The sequence below is a fragment of the Eulemur rufifrons genome, chromosome 30, assembly GCF_041146395.1.
Source record: "Eulemur rufifrons isolate Redbay chromosome 30, OSU_ERuf_1, whole genome shotgun sequence".
NCBI lineage: Eukaryota > Metazoa > Chordata > Mammalia > Primates > Lemuridae > Eulemur > Eulemur rufifrons.
Genome location: NC_091012.1, coordinates 117800119 through 117825755, shown reverse-complemented (window position 1 = coordinate 117825755; position 25637 = coordinate 117800119). Strand labels below are relative to the sequence as shown.

The 25637-nt window shown below is 34.5% G+C and overlaps 1 protein-coding gene across 4 annotated transcripts in view; it reads right to left on the bottom strand.

Moving 5' to 3' along the window:
* Positions 1–25637, bottom strand: part of DMD (dystrophin) — a 1602346-nt gene that overhangs the window by 452867 nt on the left and 1123842 nt on the right. For all 4 annotated transcript variants that reach the window (XM_069463910.1, XM_069463912.1, XM_069463911.1 and 1 more), the window contains one exon: positions 20703–20892. In XM_069463910.1, the coding sequence (XP_069320011.1) occupies positions 20703–20892 (190 nt within the window). The remainder of the gene's footprint in view (positions 1–20702; positions 20893–25637) is intronic.

Below are 25637 nucleotides of genomic sequence, written 5' to 3'. Positions count from 1 at the left end.
TTGAAATTTGATATCTAATCAATTGTTAAAATTTTTTTCTGGATAAAAGTGAAAGTATATTAAATCCAATTTTAATTTTTAGGACATGGATGGATGATATTTTGTGAGAATAAAACAATAGAATCATTTGCTAAGCTTTATCAACAGACTCATACATCAAAATGCCTGTATCTTTTGCTCTAAATGAGTCAATTTTAAACATATCTGAATCAAATGTGTTACTGGATATCTTAAAATGAGTAATCAATGTAATAATACCAGTCAAAGATAATTTACATGCCTTAAGATTATTTAGAAAATGCATGCCGTAAATAGTTCTTAGCTAAAACCACTGTAATTGAGAAACAAATACTTGAAAAGAGATTAGATATTCTACTAGGTGAATGAGACAGTCATGAGTAGATATTGGTGATGTGGTTGTATGAAGAAGAAACTTTGGAAAACAAAGTTTTAAATTCTATGTATTAAACAACACAAAAAACAAAGTATGTAGCTTGGCTTAAGCAACGTAAAGAAATATTGAAATGGAGAACATTCAAGTAGCACTAAAAATTTTGTAAATGATAGAGGTTGACAAGTGACTTTACCAAATTGGGTTCTGTCATATTTTTGATTACAAATCAAGAAAGAAACATAAATAACACACAATGAACAATGTTCATTGATTACTGGGTTAGCTAAGAGGACTTCTCTTGTTATAATATTATATATTAATATAATATCACAACACAGTTGCTTTAGTTATAAAAATAAAGTAACATGTATATCCTACCTGAGATTAAGAGACCAATGGTAAATACATTCTTCATATGATCATCAAATTAAAACCCACAGCTCTCATTTATTTTTACTAAATTTTCTAATTATGATCTAAGGATTTAATGTTTTATTTTCCCACCAAACAATAGGTATATATTGATTGGAAGTATTCTGAAACTATTCTATAAAATGAAACTGCTTTTGATTTATTTGTATTAGTCAATTGTTTGAAAGTTATTCTTAAAGTAAGAAATACTTTCTTCCATTTTAAATTGCAGTCTCCCAGGTCTATAGTTTTCCTTTTTCATGAGCACAAAAATATTTTTAAGAACTCTGGTATATAAATCTCCGGAAGAGAGCATTCATAAATAAATTCTGATCAACAGATTGCATACATTTCCCAATCAGCTGTGCAGACTGAGCATTTTCACGGCTCCAGTCAGTTTATAAAGATGATTCAGAATTAATCAGTCCTACTGCTACTTTTATTATTTATATATTCACAGTATTGACAGATTTCATTTCCTTCCCACTCTCTACTCCTCTTCTACAGGAATAACACTCACGACATGGAACAGGGCGCAGCAAGACACATCATCCGACCTTCCTTCTTTAAGGCATTACTCAGCTAATCCTGAGAACCCACGAACAATAATGTTGGATATGCAGATTCACATCAAACTTCCTTTTGTTTCTTTAAGTGCTTTTCCCAGAATATGAAATCCACTTGTTCTTTAGACCGCAGTATAGGGCTGTGAATCATATAGTAATAACAATGACCGGAATAATAAAGAAATAGCTATTGCTGCAGCTGCTGTAGGTTCTGGAACAACATTCCTCTAGGAACAATGATATCAAGAAGCCCTGCAGAGGACAAACCTCCCATAATTTTGAGCAATCACAGTCGTTGTGACATTTTAGAATAAATTGCATCTTCTCCTGGGGTTACTAAAAATTACAACTGTACCTAACTCATCTAGCAACAGTTTATGCCACTAATTCATTTTAAAGGTATATTAACAGTAGTCTTTTCAAATGTCTCTTTGAATTAATTAGGCTATGTCTCTTGGAGAGCTCAAATTTGATTCAACCAAAATGGCAAAGGAAATTAATGTTATTCTCTTGTGTCATTTCCTTGGATTCAGAAAGGTAAAGAAACACTAATTTCAAAAACAGACAAGTCTAATATTAAATGAAGTCTGAGTATATAAAAAGATTGTTGTCAAGACAAATCCATTGCCTGGTTGTCTTCAGCTGACATCTATTTTTATAATGACAGTATGACTTCAATTCAGGAACTAAACATGAAGAAATTCTGAATAATCGAATTATTCAAAAGACATGGAAAAGTATTATTTTAAAAATCTCTTTACTTTTGTTTGGAATACTATAGCTTTGTAAACATTTAATTAACTAAAACCATGGGTTTAACTTTGATGATTACGCCAACAAAATGATAATAAAACCATGCCAAGTTTAGAAGCATTTCTAATATTATATAACAAATTGGAAAAGAATTTCACATATGATTATCTCTATAAAGACAAACCACAAGGGTAATTAGCAGAGCTATGATTTCATATCATCACAAAAAAAGGTTAAACCAGATGTCAATGTTCACTATTTTTATATCTGTCGAAAAACCAAATATCAGTCAGTTTCTCCTGGTAATTCATGGTGAATTAAAACAAAACCCATTATTATGCAATACTTTGTTGTAAGGAGTGGGTAGCTATTATTTTTTTTTTCAAAACTTAGTACAGAGGTGTGTGGTCACCTCAAGATTGGTGATAAGTAACAAATGTTACTTACAAATAAATTAACAGAAATAGTGCATTTAGGGTGTATAAATAAAATATAATGACATCACCAGACAAGGGGACATCTAATTATTTGGAAATTTATGTAGGGCAGTGAACCATTAAAAATAAAATATGGGCTTTATGTTTTTGCCACAAAGATGGCTGATATTATTAATTTTCAACATATATTTAGGGAAAACAAAAGTATACTTGCCATTTCAATTAGTTATTGTCACAATAATATATTAGAATAGAATAATGTAATAGAATAAAGATCAATGGCTTCAACCAACAATCGTTTCTTCTCCTGGATATGCATGGCTAATGCAGTCTTGCTGTACATGTCTCTCATCCTTTTCATGACACTGCCAGCTTAGATGGACATGTTCTTTTCAGACATATGGCAGAAGCACAAACAGGGACATGCAGACCCCTTAAGGTCTAGGCTTAAATTAGCACACTCTCACTCCTGTTCACTGGCCATTTGCTGAAGCAAATCACACAGCCAAGCCCTAAATACAGGGGTTGGGAAGTACCCTCCACCCATAAGGAGACACTGTTATGGTTGTGATTGCAGAAAGTGGGGGAAGCAATGGGGTTAATCATTAAATCTACCACAATTACATAACAGTTTCTTTAAAGCAGATAACATATTACAGAACATGACAATGATAATGCACTTGCTTATATCTTTGACTTACCTCTTCAGGGTGTAATTTTTGCCGCAATATTTGCCTGTACTAGATAATTGCTCTGTACTGTTATTGTTTTTGGTGATTAACCTGCTATTTGATTTAGGAAATAGATAATCCTGTTCCCTTTTTTTTCAGATTCTTGTCAAAAGAATTAAAACATATATTTTACTGGAGGCAATCCTTTAGCAGTATATGTGATTATAGGCACAATGATGCAATTTCTAGTATGGGGAGTGGAGCATGCCATTTAAGTCACAAATCTTGTCTTACCCAACTCCAGAGTTACTTTTTAAATTTTTAAAAAAATCTTTAATTATTATGGGTACATTAATAGTTGTATACCTTTATAGGGTACATGTGCTGTTTTGATACAGGCATGCAATGTGAATTAATCAAATCAGGATAATTGGGGCATCCGTCACCTCAGGCATTCATCATTTCTTTGTGTTAGGAACATTCCAATTCCACTCTTTTAGTTATTTTAAAGTATACCCTAACTTATTGCTGATTATAATCACTTTGTTGTGTTATCAAATATTGTTAACTCTATCTAACTATACTTTTGTATCCATTAACCACCCCCACTTTATCCCCCCTCCTTGCTACCCTTCTTAGCTTCTGGTAACCATAATTCTACTCTCTTTTTTGAAGAGTATATATTACATGGGAATCATAATATAACACTGTCCTTAAGGAGTTTGGGTAAATTTATTTTATTTCCAATACCATATAAAAGAAAACATCTCACATCATGAGAATTAGTCACTTTTTGTGAGATAACCTGCAGCAAAGAGACTTCTCAATCAGATACATCCTGTAGGCAAACTACTCTCTCATCACCTGTGTGCGTGTGTGTGTGTGTGTGTGTGTGTGTATGTGCATTCTGTCTCTGTCTTTAGAACTCCAACTTATTTTTTTAATCTTGTCTTCCAAATTCTTGTTTTTCTGGTGGTGTTTCATTTTTGTAAATAGAAAAGTAAAAGAAGACTGTGCTTTAAAACCTGCTCAGAGAATGAATTTCAAATTGGCTTCTCTATTAGAGGACTAATTTGCTTTCTATGTACAATCCTGGCGTGATCACTGTTGCATATATTATTGGATTTCAACTCTTATGCCCCCACCTAAACTTATTTTGAGATTCTCATATGGTAGGTCAATTGCCTGAGTTTTACTGAGCTGAAATGCTGCCATGATTTGTCTCAGACTTTTGTTGTCACATTTGGTGAAGCAGCAGGAGAATTTTCTACCATATTTCTTTTTCTTTTGTTTTGGAAGGCTATAGTACTCCTCTCTTCCTTAGCTTATTAGATTTTATAGAATAAAAAAGCATATGATTGGTATTTTTCTCTTTCTCCTTTCTCACTCTCTCTCTCCTCTCCTTCCCCTCTCTCTCTCTCCTCTCCTTCCCTCATTCCCACCCTCCCACTCACTCTCTCCCTCTCTCTGTCTTTCTGTAAAATCAACTAATTATTTTCTATTTTAATCACATTCATAACATAAAATGCTTTATGTGCAAAGAAACATATATTTGAGGAAAAAAGTTCAAATAAGTAAAACAACAAAAACCTGTTTCAGAACAAAATCTTTGCTTGAATTAACCAAGGATGATGAACTTTATTACCTGAGCCTATATATAAAAGAGTACTGAACAAAAGTTATAGATGCAAAACTATTTACTCAAGACATAAATTTGGTTAGTACTTTACTGAAAGATTAGCAAAATAAAGCTGAAGGGATTGTGCCTTTTTAAGAATACTTAGATAATACATTCATCATCAGTTAGGTGTGGGTGATAACTCCATGAGTACTGTCTTTCACTTTCTATCTTATATACAGTCCCAGATAGAATCTATTTCAATACTGTAAACACACACACACACACACACACTGACACACACATACACACAGATACCCCAAATCAAAACAAAACCTTTTTCCCCTTTCTTGATTAACTTTACTTTTGAGAAATTGAATATGACCTAGACACTGTTTAAAAATATATATTTTATGCAAGATAGAAGATTCTCTAAATCAAAGCTGAGACATAATTATGAAAAATTCAGCCAATAATACAATTGTTTTAAGTTATATAACTCAACCTGAAAAACGAAACTTTTGTTCTGATACTGTAATTTGGTCATGTTAGGCTAAGTTATAATTTAATGTCAGGAGCCATTAGATCATAACATTAAATTAATGATCATGGCTCAGATGGAGGCATGGGCAGTTTTATATAATATGCAAAGGGAAAAAGAAAGAAAGCGGTATTGTAACTCTTCCTAGGTACCATCTGGTATAGCTTTTCCCCATGCATCTCCAAAACAGTAGGAGAAATAAACAATACTATTCTTGATTGGCTAGCCTTTGGAGATGGGGATACCGAATGAAAAATGCTCTAACACAAGCAGAAAATATATTATTTTCTTCATTTCTTTCTTGCATAAGCACAGAGAATCTGCCTTGCAGAATCAAAATTTGTCAAATTTCAGAGCTGAAAAGGCCTTAAGCAAGCATTCTTGTTTAGTGGTTCTCAGATTTAAATGGGCACAAGAACTACCTAGGGGCCCTTTAAATATGCAGATTTCCTGGCCCATCCCTAGGGAGTTAGCTTCTGACATACTCCATTTTTAATGGTATGGGAACTCGGAGAAACACTTCTTTTATCCAGTTCCACCATTTTACAGAAGATAAACCTGATACTCCAACACCACTGACTTCCCCAAGATCAGACAGGTTAGTGGCTAGGATCAGAACCCTACTCTCGTGACTTGTAAAATAAGATATTTTGCACTCTCTGATACTGTACTTCTTTCATGAAAAAAGTACTTCAAAGAATCTGTTAGCTCATGTTTTGTTTTCTTCATTTTTGTATCATGGTAAAATATACCTAACATAAAATTTCCCATTTTAAGTATTTTTAATGACACAGTTCAATAGTATTAAGTACATTCACAATGTTGTGCAACCATCACCACTATCCATCTCTAGAAATTTTTCATCATCTCAAACCTAAAACCTAGGTACCTATTAAACAATAAGCCCTCATTCTCCTCTCCCCCCAGTCCTTGGTATTCTCTCTTCAACTTTCTGCCTCTATGAATTTGACTATTCTAGGTACCTCATGTACATGGAATCATACAATATTTGCTTTTTGTGTCTGGCTTATTTCACTTAGTGTAATGCCCCTAAGATTCGCCCATATCAGCCCATGTTTCAGTTTGCTGAATCCTTTTAACTTCTTGCTCAAGATGATGGTCTAGCCCTTTAAGAAATGAATTTCTATCATTTGTCTAACTTCAATAGATGGCTGTTAAATGAGAGAAAGAATTCAAAAAGGGCATTCCTGGGTGAATGAAATAGATAGAGCCTGGAGGCAGGCACAGTGATGTGAAATGCATTTTCTACCTAGTTGAAAGTCACTTGAAAAGAAAAAGAAGTGGGAAATGAAACAGAGGGTGCATGGGTGGGGAATTAAATTGTGAAAAACTAAGACCTTCTTAAGGCTACCTTGTTCCCAGATTAGGTAATAGAGCTATGAAAATAAGGTCATTAACAGGCATATTCTAAATACTAATTGTTATACACTGATATAGATGGGACCTGATGTCATTAAAATACCTTGGGGCAAATTGTAGAAAAGCAAATAAAGAAGAAAAGCAAATAAAAAAGTAAAATATAAGCATCTATTTGCTATTTCACAGATACTTTATTGTGTTGAAGATTTAATTTTAATTTATATATTTACTGTCATGAGTATTTTGCAGCTTTTGAGTAAGAAGGGAAGTTATATAATTTATGTGCTATTATAGAAAAAAAGCTTAAAGTTTTAAAAAGATCAATATACTGGTATATCTCAAATTGTTCACCTAGAGGCAATGTCAGATCATGCTCCTGAAAGAAGGTGGGGCCTTGATCAAGAGTTGAAACATGAGAAGGAATAATCCAGGTAGACGAGGAGAGAAAGGGTATTGTGGGCAAAGAGAACTTCTCTTGATCTGGATTATGCCTACTTGCTACTTAATATTCATTCAGCTCAGTGTTTTTTTACAGAAAGATTCCTATGGCAGTTTTAAATCATGGCAGCAAACGTTTCTGATACTCCTCCGTGGAAACTTGACTCAGGGCTCTGTCACTGATTAACAAATAGAATATGGTATAAGCAAAACTATGCTACTTTCTAAGCCAGGCCTTGGGAAGCTGGAAGCTTCAATTTCTTGTCCCTTTGGATGATTGCTCCTGAGACCCAATTATTATACTATGAAAAAGCCCAAACTGCCTCCTCGAGAGGACCACACGAGGGAGAACTTTGACAGCCAGTACCTATTTGCCAGGAATGTGAGTGAACTCTCTTGGAAATGGATCCTGTAGTGCCAGTCGACCTATCCCAGTTGATATCAAGAGGATCAGAGATAAGCAGGCTCACTGAGCCTTGCCCAAATTATAGATTCATGAGCAAAACAAAAACTGCTACTGTTTTAAGACATGAAGTGTTAGGCTGGTTTGTTCTGTAGCAAAAGTTAACCAGAATACCTTCTCTGACCTTCCCCATAAAGGATGCAGGAGGTGCCCCCACCTCTGGGTGACCAGAGGACTCAGTACTCACCTTTATTATACCCCTTCCCTACTTGGCTAGGTTTCCCTGTTATCCTCTCTTAAAAAATTTCTATTCATGTCCTTTGCCCACTTTTTGATAGGGTTGCTTGATTTTTTCTTGCTGATTTTCCTGAGTTCTATTTAGAACTCAGGAAAATCAGCAAGAAAAAATCAAGCAACCCTATCAAAAAGTGGGCAAAGGACATGAATAGAAATTTTTCAAAAGAAGATATAAAAATGGCTAACAAACATATGAAAAAGTGTTCAACATCTCTAATCATCAGGGAAATGCAAATCAAAACCACAATGAGATATCACTTAACCCCAGTGAGAATGGCCTTTATCAAAAAAACCCAAAACAACACATGTTGGCGTGGGTGTGGAGAGACAGGAACACTAATACACTGCTGGTGGGACTGCAAACTAGTGCAACCCCTGTGGAAAGCATTATGGAGGTATCTTAAACAGATTCAAGTAGACCTGCCATTTGACCCAGCAATCCCATTACTGGGCATATACCCAAAGGAAAAAAGGTCATTCTGTAACAAAGGCACATGTACCCAAGTGTTTATAGCAGCACAATTCACAATAGCAAAGATGTGGAAACAACCCAAATGCCCATCAATACATGATTGGATTAGTAAACTGTGGTATATGTATACCATGGAATATTACTCAGCTATAAGGAATGATGAAGATACGACATCTCTATGGTTCTCCTGGAGAGAGTTGGAACCCATTATATTAAGTGAAGTATCCCAAGAATGGAAAAACAAGCATCACATGTACTCACCAGAAAATTGGTTTCCCTGATCATCACCTAAATACAAATCTGGGAACGACACCAATTGGACATCAGACTGAGGTGGGGGGTGGGGGAGGGGATGGGGGTATGCCTACACAATGAGTGCATTGCGCACCGTTTGGGGAGTGGTAACACTTGAAGGTGCTGACTCGGGAAAGGGGGGGTGGGGAAAAAATATGAAACTATTGTTTTTTAAAAAAAAAAAAAAGTTACATATCATAAAAAAAAAAAAAAGAAAAAAAAAAAAAAAAGCCTCACAACTATCAAGTCCTCTTTGGGGGTAGTTCCGTAGCTTATCAACCTTTGTATCTGCATACCTCTTTACTGTTCTGTAGGAGATCCCACTTCACAATAGCTGTCATTAAAAGTCACATTCAGGAATCCACTCAAAAAGTATATTCTTCCACTCTGGGTACACATTACATGAATATAAAAACTTCTTTCAGGTCATGGATGGGAAATGAATTTAATGTTATCTAATCAATCCAGCAGTTGCGTTCAAATAATGACAATTGTTTTCTACTCCAAAACAGAATGGCAACACTTTCCTTAGCAAGTGAAAATGCTATCTCTACTTCTTTTAGTTTTCAAAACTGCAATGCACAACAATTTTCCAACCATTTGTGAAACTACTGTAAAACTAAAAATAGGATTTATGGAGTAAATCATTGGGAAGAATGCCTGGTCAAGCGGTTCATAAATATCCAGGTCTCATTCTATTTGGGGTCACAGCCTTGAATTTAATCCAATATTGAGTTGTTGAACTGGGAGCAAAGGATTGAAGTGAAGTGTGGTTGGCTCCTGAGAGCAAATGAAATGCTGCTTTCTGCAGAGAATAACTTTTTTTCTGTAACTCCCAGAGAATAATATATTTTTAAAAAGTATTGGAGGCGAAGAGACATTAGAAAGGAAAAAGTGAAATCTTTAGAGAATTTTAAGATTACATTTATAATGACTCAGATTGTTGTAACTTATAATAATAAGATTGAATAGTTAACATGCTAACAGACCTCTCAAGGACAACCACAGATGCAGGAGCAAACAAAAGTAATTTGCTGCTTTCTCACTATCACGAAATAGACATTCTTCCATCTAGACTAATATGATCTCCAGCAGAAAGTGATTTATGTCTCTTGCATTCATGAAACTCTCTTTCATAACCAGGTGTAATGACTTCTTTTACCTCTATGTGGAATGGCTGATTTATGCATAGACTTTTGTTTAATAACTTTTCTTAAAAGATTGATGCTGCTAAACATGAAAAAAGTGAACTTTTTGACATTTTGTTTTAATGTAATTTAGAAAACCATGTAAACTGCAAATGGACCTCATGTGGGTTCAAAATTGCATGCTTATAACCTAAATTATTTTGAATATTATTAATCTTTGAGTAATACCTGAAATGTTTTATTATCAGAATTATGAAAGGCAGAAGAGAGACACTAACTAATGTAGTTCATCTTAAAAGTAATTTGTACATATAAGACTGAAGACTTTTTTTTGTTCCCCCAATTTATTCTACAGGATGGGGGTATTGCTACCCATCATATAAAGGAATATCATTTTTTGCCTGGAAAGTCTTCTCCCAAAGACCACTAGCCCTTAAACATTCTAGTGACATAAAATTCTTTAACTTTTCTGTCTCAAACTTTTCCTGACCTTTTCTATTCTTGTTTGGAGAAGAAGGCCTGAAATTATATGGAACTTGTCAAGGTTCGGATGGAGATCAAGGAAAGTTAGCAAATAGTCTCAGCTTTCTCATTGTTTTCAGTGCTACTGCCCCATGGATGCATTTAAAACAACTTTATTAATTTTATTAAAATATCTATAAGTAATTGGTGTGATTTCCTATGCTGCTCAAACTGTTTGGAAAAAATAAACTACTTTTACCAAAGGGTGTTTCAGAGAATCACAATCTTTGGTGTCTTGTTGAAAGAGTGGAAAGTCAATTTATTTCCCCAAAGAGGTCATTATGAAAGACAAAATATCTCCTTTAAGATTTTCAGTGTAGTATGTTTATTCTCAAGAATGAGGGTATTAAGGTTTGTTTGTATCTGAAGACTTTAAACAGCTTTCCAAACATGAGTCAATATTGGCATTTAAGAACTAAAATCTATTGAAGATTAACAATTAAAGCTTTTTTTTTAAAATGGAGTTTCAATACTCATGGTAGCCAAAATTTCAATCACAGTGTCATTTATTCATCTGTTCCTTATTAAATAGGTTCTCACACAAATCAAATGAGGATCGTGCCCTCAAGGAGCCATAGTGAAATAAACAATACCAAAGTTTATTTATAAATATTTGCATAAAATTACATATATGTATATATAAAAATAAGCCTGATCATAGTAATGACATAATACTAGCTACGTATATTAGTTGTATACTATGTGTCAAATACTGTTTTATGCATTTTACATATATTAATTCACATCATCCTCACAAAAACCTGAACAGTTGTTGCCATTATTGTTTTATAGCTGTATAATCCGAAAGCAATTAAGAAACATGTCCATGGTCACTAAGTACCAGAATCATGACTTAAACCCAAACATTGAGGCTTCAAGTCTCACACTATCAAACACTATCTTCTCCAGTTTCTCTAATACAATGTAGAAAGCACTAAACATCGCTTACAGTGCAGAGAAATGCATATAGGAATTGAGAGAGAGAGACAAGATAGATGTCTTCCAGCTTGAGGGCTCAGGGAGCAAAGGAGGATTTGAACATGGCTTTCCTTGAAAAGTAGGTTGTATATGGGTAAGATGAGATGAAGAAAAGATATCTCAAGGTTATCAAATGACACAAAAGTAGCCTGGCCAGCTATTCACTTTGGTTGGAGTTGAGAGGGTCCATGAAGAGGTATAAAATGTGAAATAAGATTGGAAATTGAGACTTGAGGCCAATTCTAGAGAGCCAGGTAAAGGAATTTGTAGAATATTCTGAAAACTTGGAAAAGTCATAAAAGGTGTTTGAATAGGGGAATCATATATTTCTATCTTTCATTGGGAAATACTTATTGAGCACCTATCAACAAGTGCCACATGCTGTCTCAGGCAATGAGAATATACAAATGAATGAAGTAAATAAAATATCTGCTCTCATGGAATTTATACTATAGTTACAACTCAAGCTATGCTTTAAGGAACTTAATTTGAATGGCACTCTGTAGGATGGATTGGAGCAATTGGTAGGCATAAATGCATGACGGAAGGTAAAAGATAATAAGAGCATGAATTAGAGCAGCGGAAAGGGAAGTGGAGAGAAAGGAATGGGTATAAAGGTTTATGGAAACAAAATACATAGATCTTGAAAATGAACTTGAAAGTGAGGCAAGTGATGAGATGTAGAAATGACTATATGTTTTGAAATCTCTCTGACTAAAAAGGTGGTGGTGTGATGAAAAGCAGTATAGGATGTAAAGATTTGGTACTAAAGATATGGCCTATTTGGGTCATACTGAATTTATGTTGTCTATGGGATATTTGAGTATGGAATATCCCACATACAGTAAGAGATATGGGATGGATACTGGAAAGGACTAAAAATGTCCAAATCATTGGATTAAAGATGAACAGAAGACTGTTTCTAGTAAATATTAATATTTTGGCACATAACTGACAGTAACTATTGACTGAGTATTGAATGAAGTTAACGAGATTAATGAAAACAAAACAGAATGCTTAGAATAGATCCTAAGGTAAATAAAGAAGGGGGAAGGAGTGGTTAGAGAGGTAGGAAGATAATTAATATAATACATTACCCCAGCAAGTCAAAAGGTGAGAAATTTTTCAGTTGACTGCACTGCGCAACAATAACAAAATATGCATTGATTTCTAGGGCAATGAAGACTTGACAAAACATTTGCATTTGGTAGTTATGGTGATTTGATAGGGAGGTATTTTAGTTGAGAGGAAGACGTAAAAACTAGACTGAAAATGTAAAGGAAAGAAGGATGCTTAAGAAGTAGAAATATTTCCCTTAATCAATAAATTCCTATTAGGGGAATAATTTGAAACTTGCTTTGAACAGGACTTTGCCTTGAATGCTGAGTTGGTTTAATGGGTAGAAGAGTAGATTAGTAGGAGTTCAGAAGGTCAAATTTAGGTTCAAATCCTGACTCTTCTATACATGTAAGATGAGTATCCCAGCTCTGAAAATCCAAAATCCAAAATGCTCCCAAATCTGAAACTTTTTGGGCTCCATGAAATGATGTTCAAAGAAAATGCTCATTGGAGTATTTCAAATTTAGAATTTTTAGATTTGGGATGCTCAACTGGTAAGTATTAATATAATGCAAATATTCCAAAATCCCAAAACATCCAAAATCAGAAACACTTCTGGTCTCAAGCATTTCGAGTAAGGAATACTCAACCTGCAATTATGTGATCTTAGCAGAAGTCAGCCAAGCTCTCAAACTTTCAGTTTTTTCATCTGTAGTAAGAGTAAGGATGATATTACATCATGTAAGCAAAACACTTAATAAACTCCCTGGCACATAGAAATATTAAAAAAATTGTTAAATATAATTACTATCTATCCTAAAAACTGGATAAATACATGGTGTTTTTAATTCCAGAAAACTAAATATTCATTGAGATAGGCTTTTATTTGGCATAATTGTCCTCCTAATCTGGTGTAATAAAACTCAAATTAGTTGATTTTCAAGGAAGTAGTAATAGGTAAATTACTTAACCTCTCCAATTTTATCCTTCTCAACTGAAAATGGAAATAATAATAGTACCAACACCACAGGTTTTCAGTGAGAATCAAGTTAGAAAATGCAAGTAAAAATAGTTTGCCAATTATAAAAAATGAAATATTTAGCTATTATTCTCATTATTAATTAATATAACTTTGATCCATTGATTTTTAAGAGTACAATATTGATTTATATCTTCAGTTTGACTTTTGTCTAATGGTAATTCATAACATTAATAAGGACCTTTCACTTGAAGAAAGCTTTTTCAAAGTGCTTTTATCTTTATTACCTTATAAGATCCTCACAAAAGCTCTGTGTGGAATAAAAGACAATGGTTATTAGAGACTAACAAAATTGACTTTTCAGTATGCACAGTGTCTTCTTACCTATGGGGGCTTTTCTTTTGGTTTGTAGATATAAAATTACAGAATCCAATAGTTGAATTACAAAGTTATTCAATTTAGTGCTTCTACTGTATCATTCCAGATAATTGCTTAATGTAATGGTAGTATCCAGAAAAATAGGTTCTACAAGTTTCAATCATTCAATTAACATGCTTATGTATGAATAAGACCATGGTAACATGGTCCAGAATGTTACAACTCTTATAATCAAATGACTAAACTCATATTGCATTAAATTGAGGTGATTGTTTTTTCATCACTGGGCAAAAAGTTTGGGATTCTTATTTTCTATATTCAGTCTTTCTTTCTATAGGAGATAAAACACGACCAGTCCTGAATGTTTATCCTCACTGACTCCCTTTTGTAAACTTTTAATTATTTTCACTATTTCCTTTCGGATTTTCTTTGAGATCTACAGGAATTTCAGGATCCAAAACTGGAACATAATAAAGTACTGAAAATAGTAAGAAGATAAGCTCGTGGCTCTTGAATCTATTCCTGAGTATTATAGTCCATAATATTATGAATGTGAATGGCCTTTTTATAGTAGCAACACAAGAACAAAAGGAAAAATAAAATTTTCCATGTTTATATGAGAAAAGAAACTAATTTTTATTATTGGAAAGAGTTTTTCAAGATATTGGATATATTACCCTAAAACTTTTACTTTTTCCACAGTATGAGTTTTACAACAAAACTTTGCTAGTTCTTTGCCTTTTTTCTTGGTTAATTTATTAAGAAAGTCCTTATAGCTATGTCCTTTTGAATAACATAGAAGATAGCATCTCATAATACCAATGCTATGTTACAGTAAGTAACATTTTGTTGACATTTAGGTATATTTCTGAGTGGACTATGGGTAAATTCAAACAACAACGACATAGATTTGTGTGTAATATCATTAATCTCTATGGCTTCCATGCTTATATTCTTCAATTTTACATCTTCAATCCAGATCTTTCTGAAAACTTTGGGTCCACATTTACAAATGCATCAAGGGGGGGGGGGATATTTTTACCTCTGATTGTTCACTCACAAATACCTCAAACCTGAACACATTCTTGACTTCCCTTTCCACAACTGTTTGTCCTTTGAATTCTGCAACCCCCGTAAGGCACCCTCTCCACTCAGTCATGCCAAGTGGCAAACAGGCACTTGTTCCTCACTTTACCTCACATTCTTCCTCCCCTCCACCTCCCATAGAGCACATCACAATGTTGATTTTTATCTCTAGATAGCTCACATATCTGTTTCATTTATTCAACCTCATCACCTTAATTATTATTTTTTGCCTGGGATATAACAAAAACAACTCCCTAACTATTGTCCCTCACTACACAGGTCTTATATCTTTCCAATCCATTCTCCTCACAGCTACCAGAGTGATCTTTCAAAAATATGTCTGGTTATTCCATTTCCTTACTTTGAGCTATGACTTCCCAAAGACTATAGGTAAAGTCCAAACCCTTAAAAATAGGTGGCAAAAGAGAGAGAAAGCCAGATTACACTTAGCCCTTTGAGTCTAACTCTGCCTCTCTGGTGGGTGTTATACATGTATCCTATCGTTTAATCCTGACAAAATCCTGTGAAGTATTATACTCATTATATAGAAGAGTATAATTAGGACTCATAGATTAGGCCATAAGCTAATAAGTGTTAAATTAGGGATCTTTCTACCTACAAGGCCCATATTCTATCTATTATATCATGCTGTCTTTCTATATAATTTAGCCACAGCTGATCTTTCCAATTTCATTCTTGGAACAACCATACTCCAACCAAGCTCCTTCAGATTCTCATACTACCACACTGCCCAGGCCTTTGGATATTCTGGTTTCTCTACCAAGAATTCTATTTTCAACTCTGTGCACCTGGCTAACCCCTAACACATTCCTCTAATGTGACTTTCTCTAAACAATGATTCTCTTGTCTGGCCATCATTAGGATCACGGCTAGGACATGCTGTGACCAATCCAATTTGAATCTCTGGGCGGGGAGCAGAATCCAGGGATAAACATTTTTTAAAAACTCTACCAATGTATAAGCAAGGCTAAAAACCACTGTTCTAGGTGAGTTTCCTGGCCTCTCTGGCAGGATTGGCTTAATCTTCTGTTTTTTCCTAGACTCTGTCTAGCCTTCTACTACAATACTCATCATACTATCATAATTTTGTCTCAGCATGTCTGTCTTCAGCACTGGTATATGAGCCTCCCAAAGACAGAAATAATGTTCAAATATAGAGGCTTTTTAATATTTTTTACATAGTGATCCAGTATGTTAAACGCGCAAACACACACACACACACTGCTGAAACCAAAGTTTTACAGAAATACTGACTTTCTGACCCTTACTTAAAAGTGATGGACTCTGTTTTTTTATATTCTATTCTATTAACTGTATTATGTTTTATTTAAAAAATATTGATCAATATTCATTAAGTTAATTGTACAACCCAGTACTTTTTGTTTGTACTGTATTTGAAAAGCACCTCTCTTAGGGTCTTCATGATGGGATTAGTTCTCTTATAAGAAGAGGAAGTGTCACCAGAGCTCTCCGTCTCTGCCATGGGAGGGCACAGAGAGAAGGTAACTGTTTGAAAGTCAAGAAGAAGGCCATCATCAGAAGCTTAGTATACTCGTGTCCTGATCTTAGACTCCTAGCCTCTAGAACTGTCAGAAATAAATTTCTGTTATGTAAGCCTCTTCCCTTGCAAAAAAAAAGAAAATCACCTCTCTGAATATGTTTATATCACTAGCCCTAACACCATGACACATAGCAGGTGTTTAGTAAAGATTTTCTGAATTAATAAAAGTTCTCAGGAAAATTATATATATATATATATATATATATATATATATATTTTTTTTTTTTACATATCCAGAGCAGTAGACAGTCATTACCAGGCTAAAGAAAAATATCAAGATTGACTTTCACACTCTAGACAACAATCAAGATTGATTAAAAAATACATATAAAACTCAATTCAAATTAAAGCAAGAGAAAGGAATGCACTGAAGGTTTCCTTTCCTTAGAATTAGAGATCCTTAAATTACCTCTCTATTCTCAGATGTCCCAAGAAATATGATACTTCAATTTATTCAAGAAATTAATTGTGCTTTTAAGGTTTTATTCTTTCTCCTTACTTTGGAATTAATCAGTAGGCCAAGATTTTGGTAGTAAACATTGAAGAAGATACTTCCATAATTTGAATAATGCATTAGAGATCAAAGATAACTTCTTTTGTAGGTATACTCATACATACAATTCAGAGTTTATCAAACTTGTCTCTCTAGAAATGTTTTATTTAACAGAAGAGAATTTTTGTAATGGCGGGAGGTTGAGAGGAGACATGGGTAAAATCATATGAGATTAAAAAAATTGCAAGATATGGCCTGAGACATGACCCAGTCACAGATGGAGGAATCTCAAATAATAACTGCTCCTTAGTTTCTTTCACTGAAAAAAAATATTAATTATACCACCTTTATGACCATCTCTTCCCACCACATATCCACACCCACACACATTCTTTATAAGCTGGTATCACAATGATCTCTCAGGAGTGCTTAGGGAACCAGTTAATATTTGTGAAACCCTTGTGAAATATTTGCAAAGATGCAGAGTCTTCCCATTTTCAGTTAGTCACTCAGGGTTTCATGTTAGAACTTTAAACCATGAACAGCTTTGTCAACTCTTTTAGGCTCAAAGCAGAAAATGTTTTGAACAGAGAAATAATTTGATTCAATTATGAATATAGTTATTCATTTAAAAGATAAATTTGCAATTTAAAAATCCCCAACTTTCCCCCTGCAGGGTCCTATATTGTGTTCTATAAAAATATATTGGCTTAAAAATTCCAGTAAGACTATCAGAAATAATAATATTTATAAGAAAAATCTTCTCATCCTGAAGTATAAGGACAACTGTAATGTCTTTGATTTTAGTAAGAAAAGTAAATAACAATTTTTTCTAATATAGGAAAATTATAATGTCTTTCAGAGTGGAATTAATCAGATTAATTCTATTCAGGAAGCAAATGCTTCATATTACATGTATACTTATAGAACCTATGAATTATGATTGCTGGGAGAATTAAATATCCTATGAAGTGGCTGATAAACAAAAGTGATAGGTAGTCTAGCAAGAGCTGAAGTCTCCATATATAGAAAAACTGATTGACAGTCAGAGAAAAACACATTTTGTGAAGGTTTTCAACCTCTCTCTCCATTCAGCAGCATTTTTATAAAGTAAAACATCACTGCTTTTGGGTAGACAGATATATAGAAATCTGTTGGGAGAGCTGTTGCTTTGGCTAGGCATTTGGAGTTTCCTTTTTTTAATATATGAGAACTATGCTTGCTATATAGCATGAATCAATGAACACAATTCTACCAGCTTCTTCAAATGAAGTGAAAAGGCATGCCATTATACTTTTTCCCTTCATACATATTATATAAAATTCCTTTTGTTCAAAATAAAAATTCATAGAGGGAAAAAGGCAAACACTTCCATATAGCTGAAATACTGAAATTGCATGTAATCTCTTAAGGTATTCTTTTTTATTTACTTCCAAGTTTTGCATTTCCATTTGTTGCTGTTAAACCTCAGTTTCTGACTCCATTCAGTTGGTTGAAATGTGCCATTAACAATAATCAATAGTTTCAGTAGTTTACGTTTTTAACCACGACATCTCCAAATCTTTCATCAAAAGACTGTTATCCAATCATCTAAGTAGAAATCAGAGTTGGCTGTAAACGTCATCTCTATCCATAAAATGTAGTTTAAACCGTAAGCAACTGGAATTTATAGAAAACACAATATTGACTGTGAAGGAAGAAGAAAACTATCTCTGTTTTAAAATAATTTTGGAATCTTAGTTAATCCTACTATAGTTAAGGAGAAAATGCTATGTCAAGGTCTTCAGGAAATCTAAAGGAGTCTTATATGGCTTTTAATAATGAATACAGTTTATCGCTTTGGGGCTGAGGCTGTAAAAAGCCCCTGCCTTATTCTCAAACTGTCTCTTTTTCTGCCTTGGGTACACTGAAAGTTATGTGTGATATGTGTCATAGCTTAAAGATGGAGGAGGGTAGCCTGATTGACATTGGACTTTATGTGAGCAACAAATAAACTTTGGTTTTCTTATGCCACTGGGGACAAAAAAAGAATAAATACATTTTCTTGAGTAATATGACATAAACTAAGACATTTTCAGCATAATTTCCAACTGTTTTTGAAAGAAAGATCAGAAGTCTAAACACAAATGTAGTTTAGTCTCTGTTCCGCCATAATAAATATAGTTAGGAAACATGGTGAGTTTTTCCTTTAATGATTCAGAATCTTGCAGTTTCTCAGGATGAGGAGTTTATAGATGAATTTTCATTATATAGTACTGCAGATATAAATACAAATTGTGTAGGAGATAATGGATTTATCTTTGCTCTCAACCAGACTTATTCACTGTTTTAAGGGATGCTTTATAAAATCCCTGACAACAAATTATTTCTTAATTATTAGATTATTCTTTATTTTCCAAAGTAATCTGCTACAAATACACTTAATCAGAATTTTATTATTTATCTATCATAGCTGCTGAGAAAAATGTGAACTCATATTTATTAAAATTATAGGGTAGCTTTATGGGCATTTACAAGGTGAAATAAAATTTTATTTATGAAATAACATAAGCCAAATAAGTTATAGCAGTGCATTGTCTAACCATACATGTAAGAGAGAGCAAAAAATACTAAATTTGCATTGCCTTTACATTCTATCACAAGCCATGGGAGATATCTGCAAAGATAAAGTCAGGTATTGTTCTAAACAAATTACCTCTAAATGATCATACTAACTCAACATGCATTGTGGAGGATAAAGCAGAATCAGAGGAGGATGCTAAAGTAACAACGATGAATTCAGAAGCTATAACTTGCCACCATCGCCTATTCCATAGACCAGAGCAACAAAGTAGATCAAATATCATATGAAGACAGAAAAACAGGAAGAGGCAAGGAGAAGAAACTTTGCTTACTGTGATTTGATTTTGGAATTATTTTTCAACATAGGATACACTATCACTTTTTTCATCATAGTTTAAAAATATGAAGAAATGGAATTAGTCTATAAAATTGATATTATTCTAACATTTCAAATTGTATTTGAGACACTTATAAAGTTCATATATCAAGTGAGAAAAACCAACTATACATAATAAAACTCCATAACGGTTCAGGAAAATTATATCAGGTATTGAGAATAAACTTTAGGAGCCTCCTTGAACTGCAGAATATGATTCCCAGTAAGACTCCATTTAAACAAAACTACCCTAAACTCTGTTTTCAGTGTTTATGCATATAGAATTTTATAGCAATAATTTTTGTCTCTAGGAAAAACAATTGTCTGAAAATTATATGATCATTAACTATGACAAATTTAACCATCTCATTTTTATTTTCACAGATCATGTTAGAAAGAAAGCCACAAAATGCCAGATTAACATTTCAAATGTATTTGAAATTAATGAAGGGAAGCTGATTCAGTTAGCAACGCTAAATAAAACAGACAATTCATACAGATGCTTTCCCTGTAAAATATTAAATAAACACTCAAAAATGTCAACTTTTTCGATTTAATAAACTGATCCCTAACTTATTTCTCTGTTTGAGCAAAGTTTCTCCTTGACCAAAGTTCTAGTTTTATATGCAAGTTTTTTTTCTGGTCCAAACACATACTTTTTAGAAGATAGGGTTGTTTAAATGGAACTACAAATGACTTTTCTTTCTCTTTCTGCCTCTTTCCTCCTTGCCCAAATACTGAAATATATCTGGTTGTATAAAACAGCTATTTTATTTTGTCCCCAGTTTGTCAATTACAAGAACAAATGCTGAGAATTGTTCTATTGGATCTACAAGAGGAGTAAAGTAGAAACACTTGACTTACTTTCCATTGTTTCATCAGCTCTCTTACTCCCTTGGAATCTTCTAGGAGCCTCTCCTTATGGGTAGCATCCTGTAAGACATTGGCAGTTGTTTCAGCTTCTGTAAGCCAGGCAAGAAACTTCTCCAGGTCCAGGGGGAACTGTTGCAGTAATCTATGAGTTTCTTCCAAAGCAGCCTCTTGCTCATTCACTCTGCAAAGGAACAGATATCCGGATGCAATTAACAAATATCAGAATGGTGCACCTAGTGAACTCCACAAAAAGAGCAAAGATGGAGGGACTAAATTGTAATATACCAACAAGAAATGAGTTGTTGCTAAAGCTCTTCCTTTAAGTGACAACAACTAGAACACCATGCAGGCTGTTAACCTTCATTTCTATTTAACTTAAAGGCTTCTGTATGGAGGGAGGATTGCAAAAATATCTATTTAAATATGAATGACAATTACAGACTTCTATAAATCCCCTCCACAGAAAAGAAGTGATCATATACATATATATATATATATATATATATTTTTTTTAACTTCATAGTTTTTGCTGGTCAATTTGGAAGCTTATTTTAATATGCTACAAAAGTTGAAACTAACCTTTATAGGTAAAACCCTAAAACCCCTGCACCATGCTTGTCTTTGATGTCATCCTGAGGCAGGAAACAAGCATTAGATAGGCAAGGAGAAAAGTCAAGAGAATACAAACTTAGAGTCAAAAGATAAACACTGGAGGACAAGACAAAAAGAAGGAATTGAAGTGCAAAGGGACAAAATACTAACAAGTAGAAAAATAATATTTCCTAGAAACCATTGTGCGTAATATAATTTTGCATGACACCTGTTTGTTATAATTATTGTGTTAACTTTGTATGTCATTACTTGATGGTCATACAACTGAGAACATGGTCCAAAAGAAAAATGTTACATGTAATGAAAAAAGTAGAGCCTTAAAAACTAGACGGATTTGGTTTCACTTCCCAATGTCCCTAACCAGGGGTGCAGCAGGACAAGTTACTAACTTCTCAGATTTCTCAGTTTCTCATCTGCAATATTTATTGCTGTGATGAGAATTAAAATACAATAAAGCATGGAAAGTTGAGTGCCTCGCATGTTCTACAGTAACACATTATTGTTGCCCAAAACGTTAGTTCCTTCTGCCCACATCCCTCCTCATTCCTCTAGTCTTTTAAAAAGGATGAAACAAGTTCCCTAATGACATAAAACTCTTAAAAATTATTCATATTTTCTGATAATATATATAATGCATATATTGTGGATCCACACACACATATGCCCTCAGCAAAATCTACATAATAATAGCTTGGAAGGGAAAATTGCCTTAGGCAGTAACAATCCCATCTAAAATGATTCAGGTAAATTTTGTCTGCAATGAGGAAATTAGTACTCTATTTAAATGTCTTATTTGCCTTCTATTACTACATAAACACTTTCTGGGATTAAACATAAGCTAAAAATGGATTTTAAAAAATTGAACACTTGAATATGATACACACTGCTTGTTAAGATGTGATTGTCAATAATTATGCAAAACTGCAATTTATTTCAGCAGCAACTTTATCATGGGATGTGCAAACCAGGCAATAAACAACTCCTGCCGAGCCAGCGGCAGCAGAGCCCCCGGAAGAGCTGTTTATTCATCATGGGTGAGGTTTTTGCTGAGCACACAGTCTTCTACAGTATAGTTTCAGCGCTCATACTGGATAAAAATCTTCTGTCTGCATTAACTGGTGGAGGGTAGAATAGGTTTATGAGGATGCAGCTATTGGAAAAAAGTAAGCATTGCACTAAGCTATTTATCAACTCCTAAATAAACTTTAATACTGCACAGCTGAAAGGTAGCATAGTGTTCTGGTTGGGCAAATAAATTAAACCTCATGTAGTTCAAGGGCTAACCTGGACTGCTGGCTCCCTGCTTATCTAGTTTGCAGGCAACCTACCATTGCAAGGAGAAATATCAAAACCGTCATTTGTTTGTTTATCTTTATATTTATCATGATTTCAAAATTCAGAACCATTGCAACAGTTCCGAGAATCTTAATGCTACAATGTACCAGTGCTGACAATTGACCTGTTCTGACCTACAAAAGTGGCAATTTCATCCAGTTTGTGCTAAGACTTACTCCATCTCCAGCCCAAAATTTGAGATAGAAATAAGCTGTCATATTCCAGAAGACAAATGCAGGGTGAGACATTGACATATTTTCTAATGTAGTCCAATTTCAAACAAAATAAAATGACAATATGAAACTCTGCCATGGCAGAGTGAAATTTAGAGAATTAGATATTGTGCATTTTATTATCAGCATGTCTTTGTGATGAGCTGCACTTGATACATCTTAGTGCCTCTATCCTTAAACTAGAAGCAACACTTACCCTCTCCTTCCAGCAAAAATAACTGGTCAATAACTTTCCAAGTTATTTGCAAAATGCAATGCACATAAATCAGATGAAAGGGTTCTACCAGGACAATGAGATTTTCAGCCGAATTCTACCAGTGAGTTTGCTGTTTTGTAAATTAGGCCCTTAGGGAAGAACAGTAACTCTTTCAGGACAGTAAGGAACCATTTTCCTAAACGATACCCTGGTGATCAGAAATATTGACATCAGGCTGAATATTTTCTAATTTGGAAAATAACTGAAAAAATTCAATGGCAATAACAGCAGAAAATCTCTTCAAATGAGCTCCTTCACAAGCCTCTTTGATCATAGGTGAGACTGTTGTTTCCTGTTTGTGTGGGGGATTTAAAGCTACAATCTCTCTCCTGGATCAATGATCAATGCATGTACATTGTATTTCTAAATTTTAATTGTGCCAAGTCTGGACAAAAAATAAGTCAAGGATACCTAATTTCCAGATTTGTGCATTTAAAATAGCTTTAAGTGTATCACATATTTTTAAATTTTCCTTAACCATATGGCTTTAAATGGCTTATATGATAAATAAAAGTATATTATAAAAATAATAAGAATCATAAAGAAATAAAAGATCTGTGTATAACAAAACTAAAGATCTTGAATATGGATTATTTTTAAAATTCTTCTGTACAGGTAATCAGACTATAGACCCTGGAGGAAATTTGGTTGTACTTTGAAAGTAACAATGACCAGATAATTAGAAATTGTAATAATGCTCTATAAATAGAATCTATTGTATTGGTTAAGTTCTTTTTTATATGAAGTTTAATAATCAGCCATTTCAGCTTTATGATGCACAAAAATAGCTGAGAATTTGACGGAGTAAAGAATGATATGGTGCTTTGGATAGGTTTTCCTTCTACTCATAAGGGTACCCTGTACCATTTTCAATAGGTAAATAAGGGTGGTGTAGAACATTGTTCTCAGAGTATGGACCATAGTCCAGCAGCACCAGCACCATCTGAGAACTTACTAGAAATGCAAATTCTCAGGCCTCAGCCTGGACCTACCAAATCAGAAAATCTAGATGCAGTCCAACAGGCTGTGTTTTAATAAGCCTTCCAGTCATTTCGAATATGTGCTAAAGTTTAAGAGTCACTACTGCTAGGGATCAAACTTTGAGAACTACTGGTATAGCAGATGCTGGGCTGGGCTGTCCAGGCCCCTCGTCAGAACTGAAATACTTCTGGCCCCAGCTGCCAAGAGTGCTGCTGGCTGACAGTCCTCAGCTGTCATCTCTATCTGAGAATGGGCTTTGGCTAAAGAGAGTTTCCTGGCTCAAAGTTAACCCCTTCATCCCTGAGGCTGGCTGCACCCATTGACTGGTTGGTATATGATATGTGGGCTACAAAAGCCTGGCCCCCTTGCTGCAACTCAGGACAATGCTAAAGGGCTACCCTAGCTTCAGACCTCAGAGCCCCTTCTGGTCTGAGGGGGAAGAGGGGAAGTGTAGGGAAGGGAGGGGGAGGGGAGGGTTGATTGTTGTTGTGATTGTGACTGCTCCCCTCACAGGTGTTAATCTTGAGAACAGGCCAAGCCAATAAAATTCCTTAGTGTTAATTGCATTCTCACAATCTTCTTTCTGGGGAGACCTGACCTGTTGAATTATCTGTCTAAATGAGGATTTTAAAAATATGCTTGCCTAAGGAATGTATGTGAAGAAACACACAACTACTTAGACAGACTGTGGTCTCCAAAGGGGACAGGATGGAGGATTCCCACATGCAGCAACTGTGTCTGAAGAGCTACTGCACTTTTGGTCACCCTTTAAGGAGAGCTATAGATAATGCAGACTTGCATTATCACCAGTAAGAAGCAAGAATCTACTGAAGGGGTTAAGTGCTGGAGCTATAAACTTAGTACAACCCTACACCTGCCCTAGAAGGTGCTCACCCAGAGACAACTTCATGTGAAAAGTAAAGAATCACAGAATCCATGCCTTCAGCATGTCCATATTCTTTTTAAGAACTGATTATCTTTGCAATTGTGAATTGTGCTGCTATAAACATTCGAGTGCAGATGTCTTTTTTATAGAATGTCTTTTGTTCTTTTGGGTAGATGCCCAATAATGGGACTGCTGGATCAAATGGTAGGTCTACTTATGTCTATTTAAGGTATCTCCATATTGCTTTCCACAGAGGTTGCACTAGTTTGCAGTCCCACCAGCAGTGTATGAGTGTTCCTGTCTCTCTGCATCCATGCAAACATTTATTGTTTTTGGACACCATCAAATTGGTTTCACTGATCATAACCTAAGAACACATTGAGGAGTAACATTAATTGGGTGTCGGGCAGATGTGGGGATGGAGGGGATGGGTGTATACATACATAATGAGTGCCATGCGCACCGTTAGGGAATGGACACGTTTGAAGCTCTGATTCGGTGGGCCAAGGGCAATATACGTAACCTAAACTTTTGTACCCCCATAATAAGCTGAAATAGAAAAAGAACTGATTATCAATGAAGCATCAGATAAATGTATTCTGATCTGGCATTAGATCTTCCCC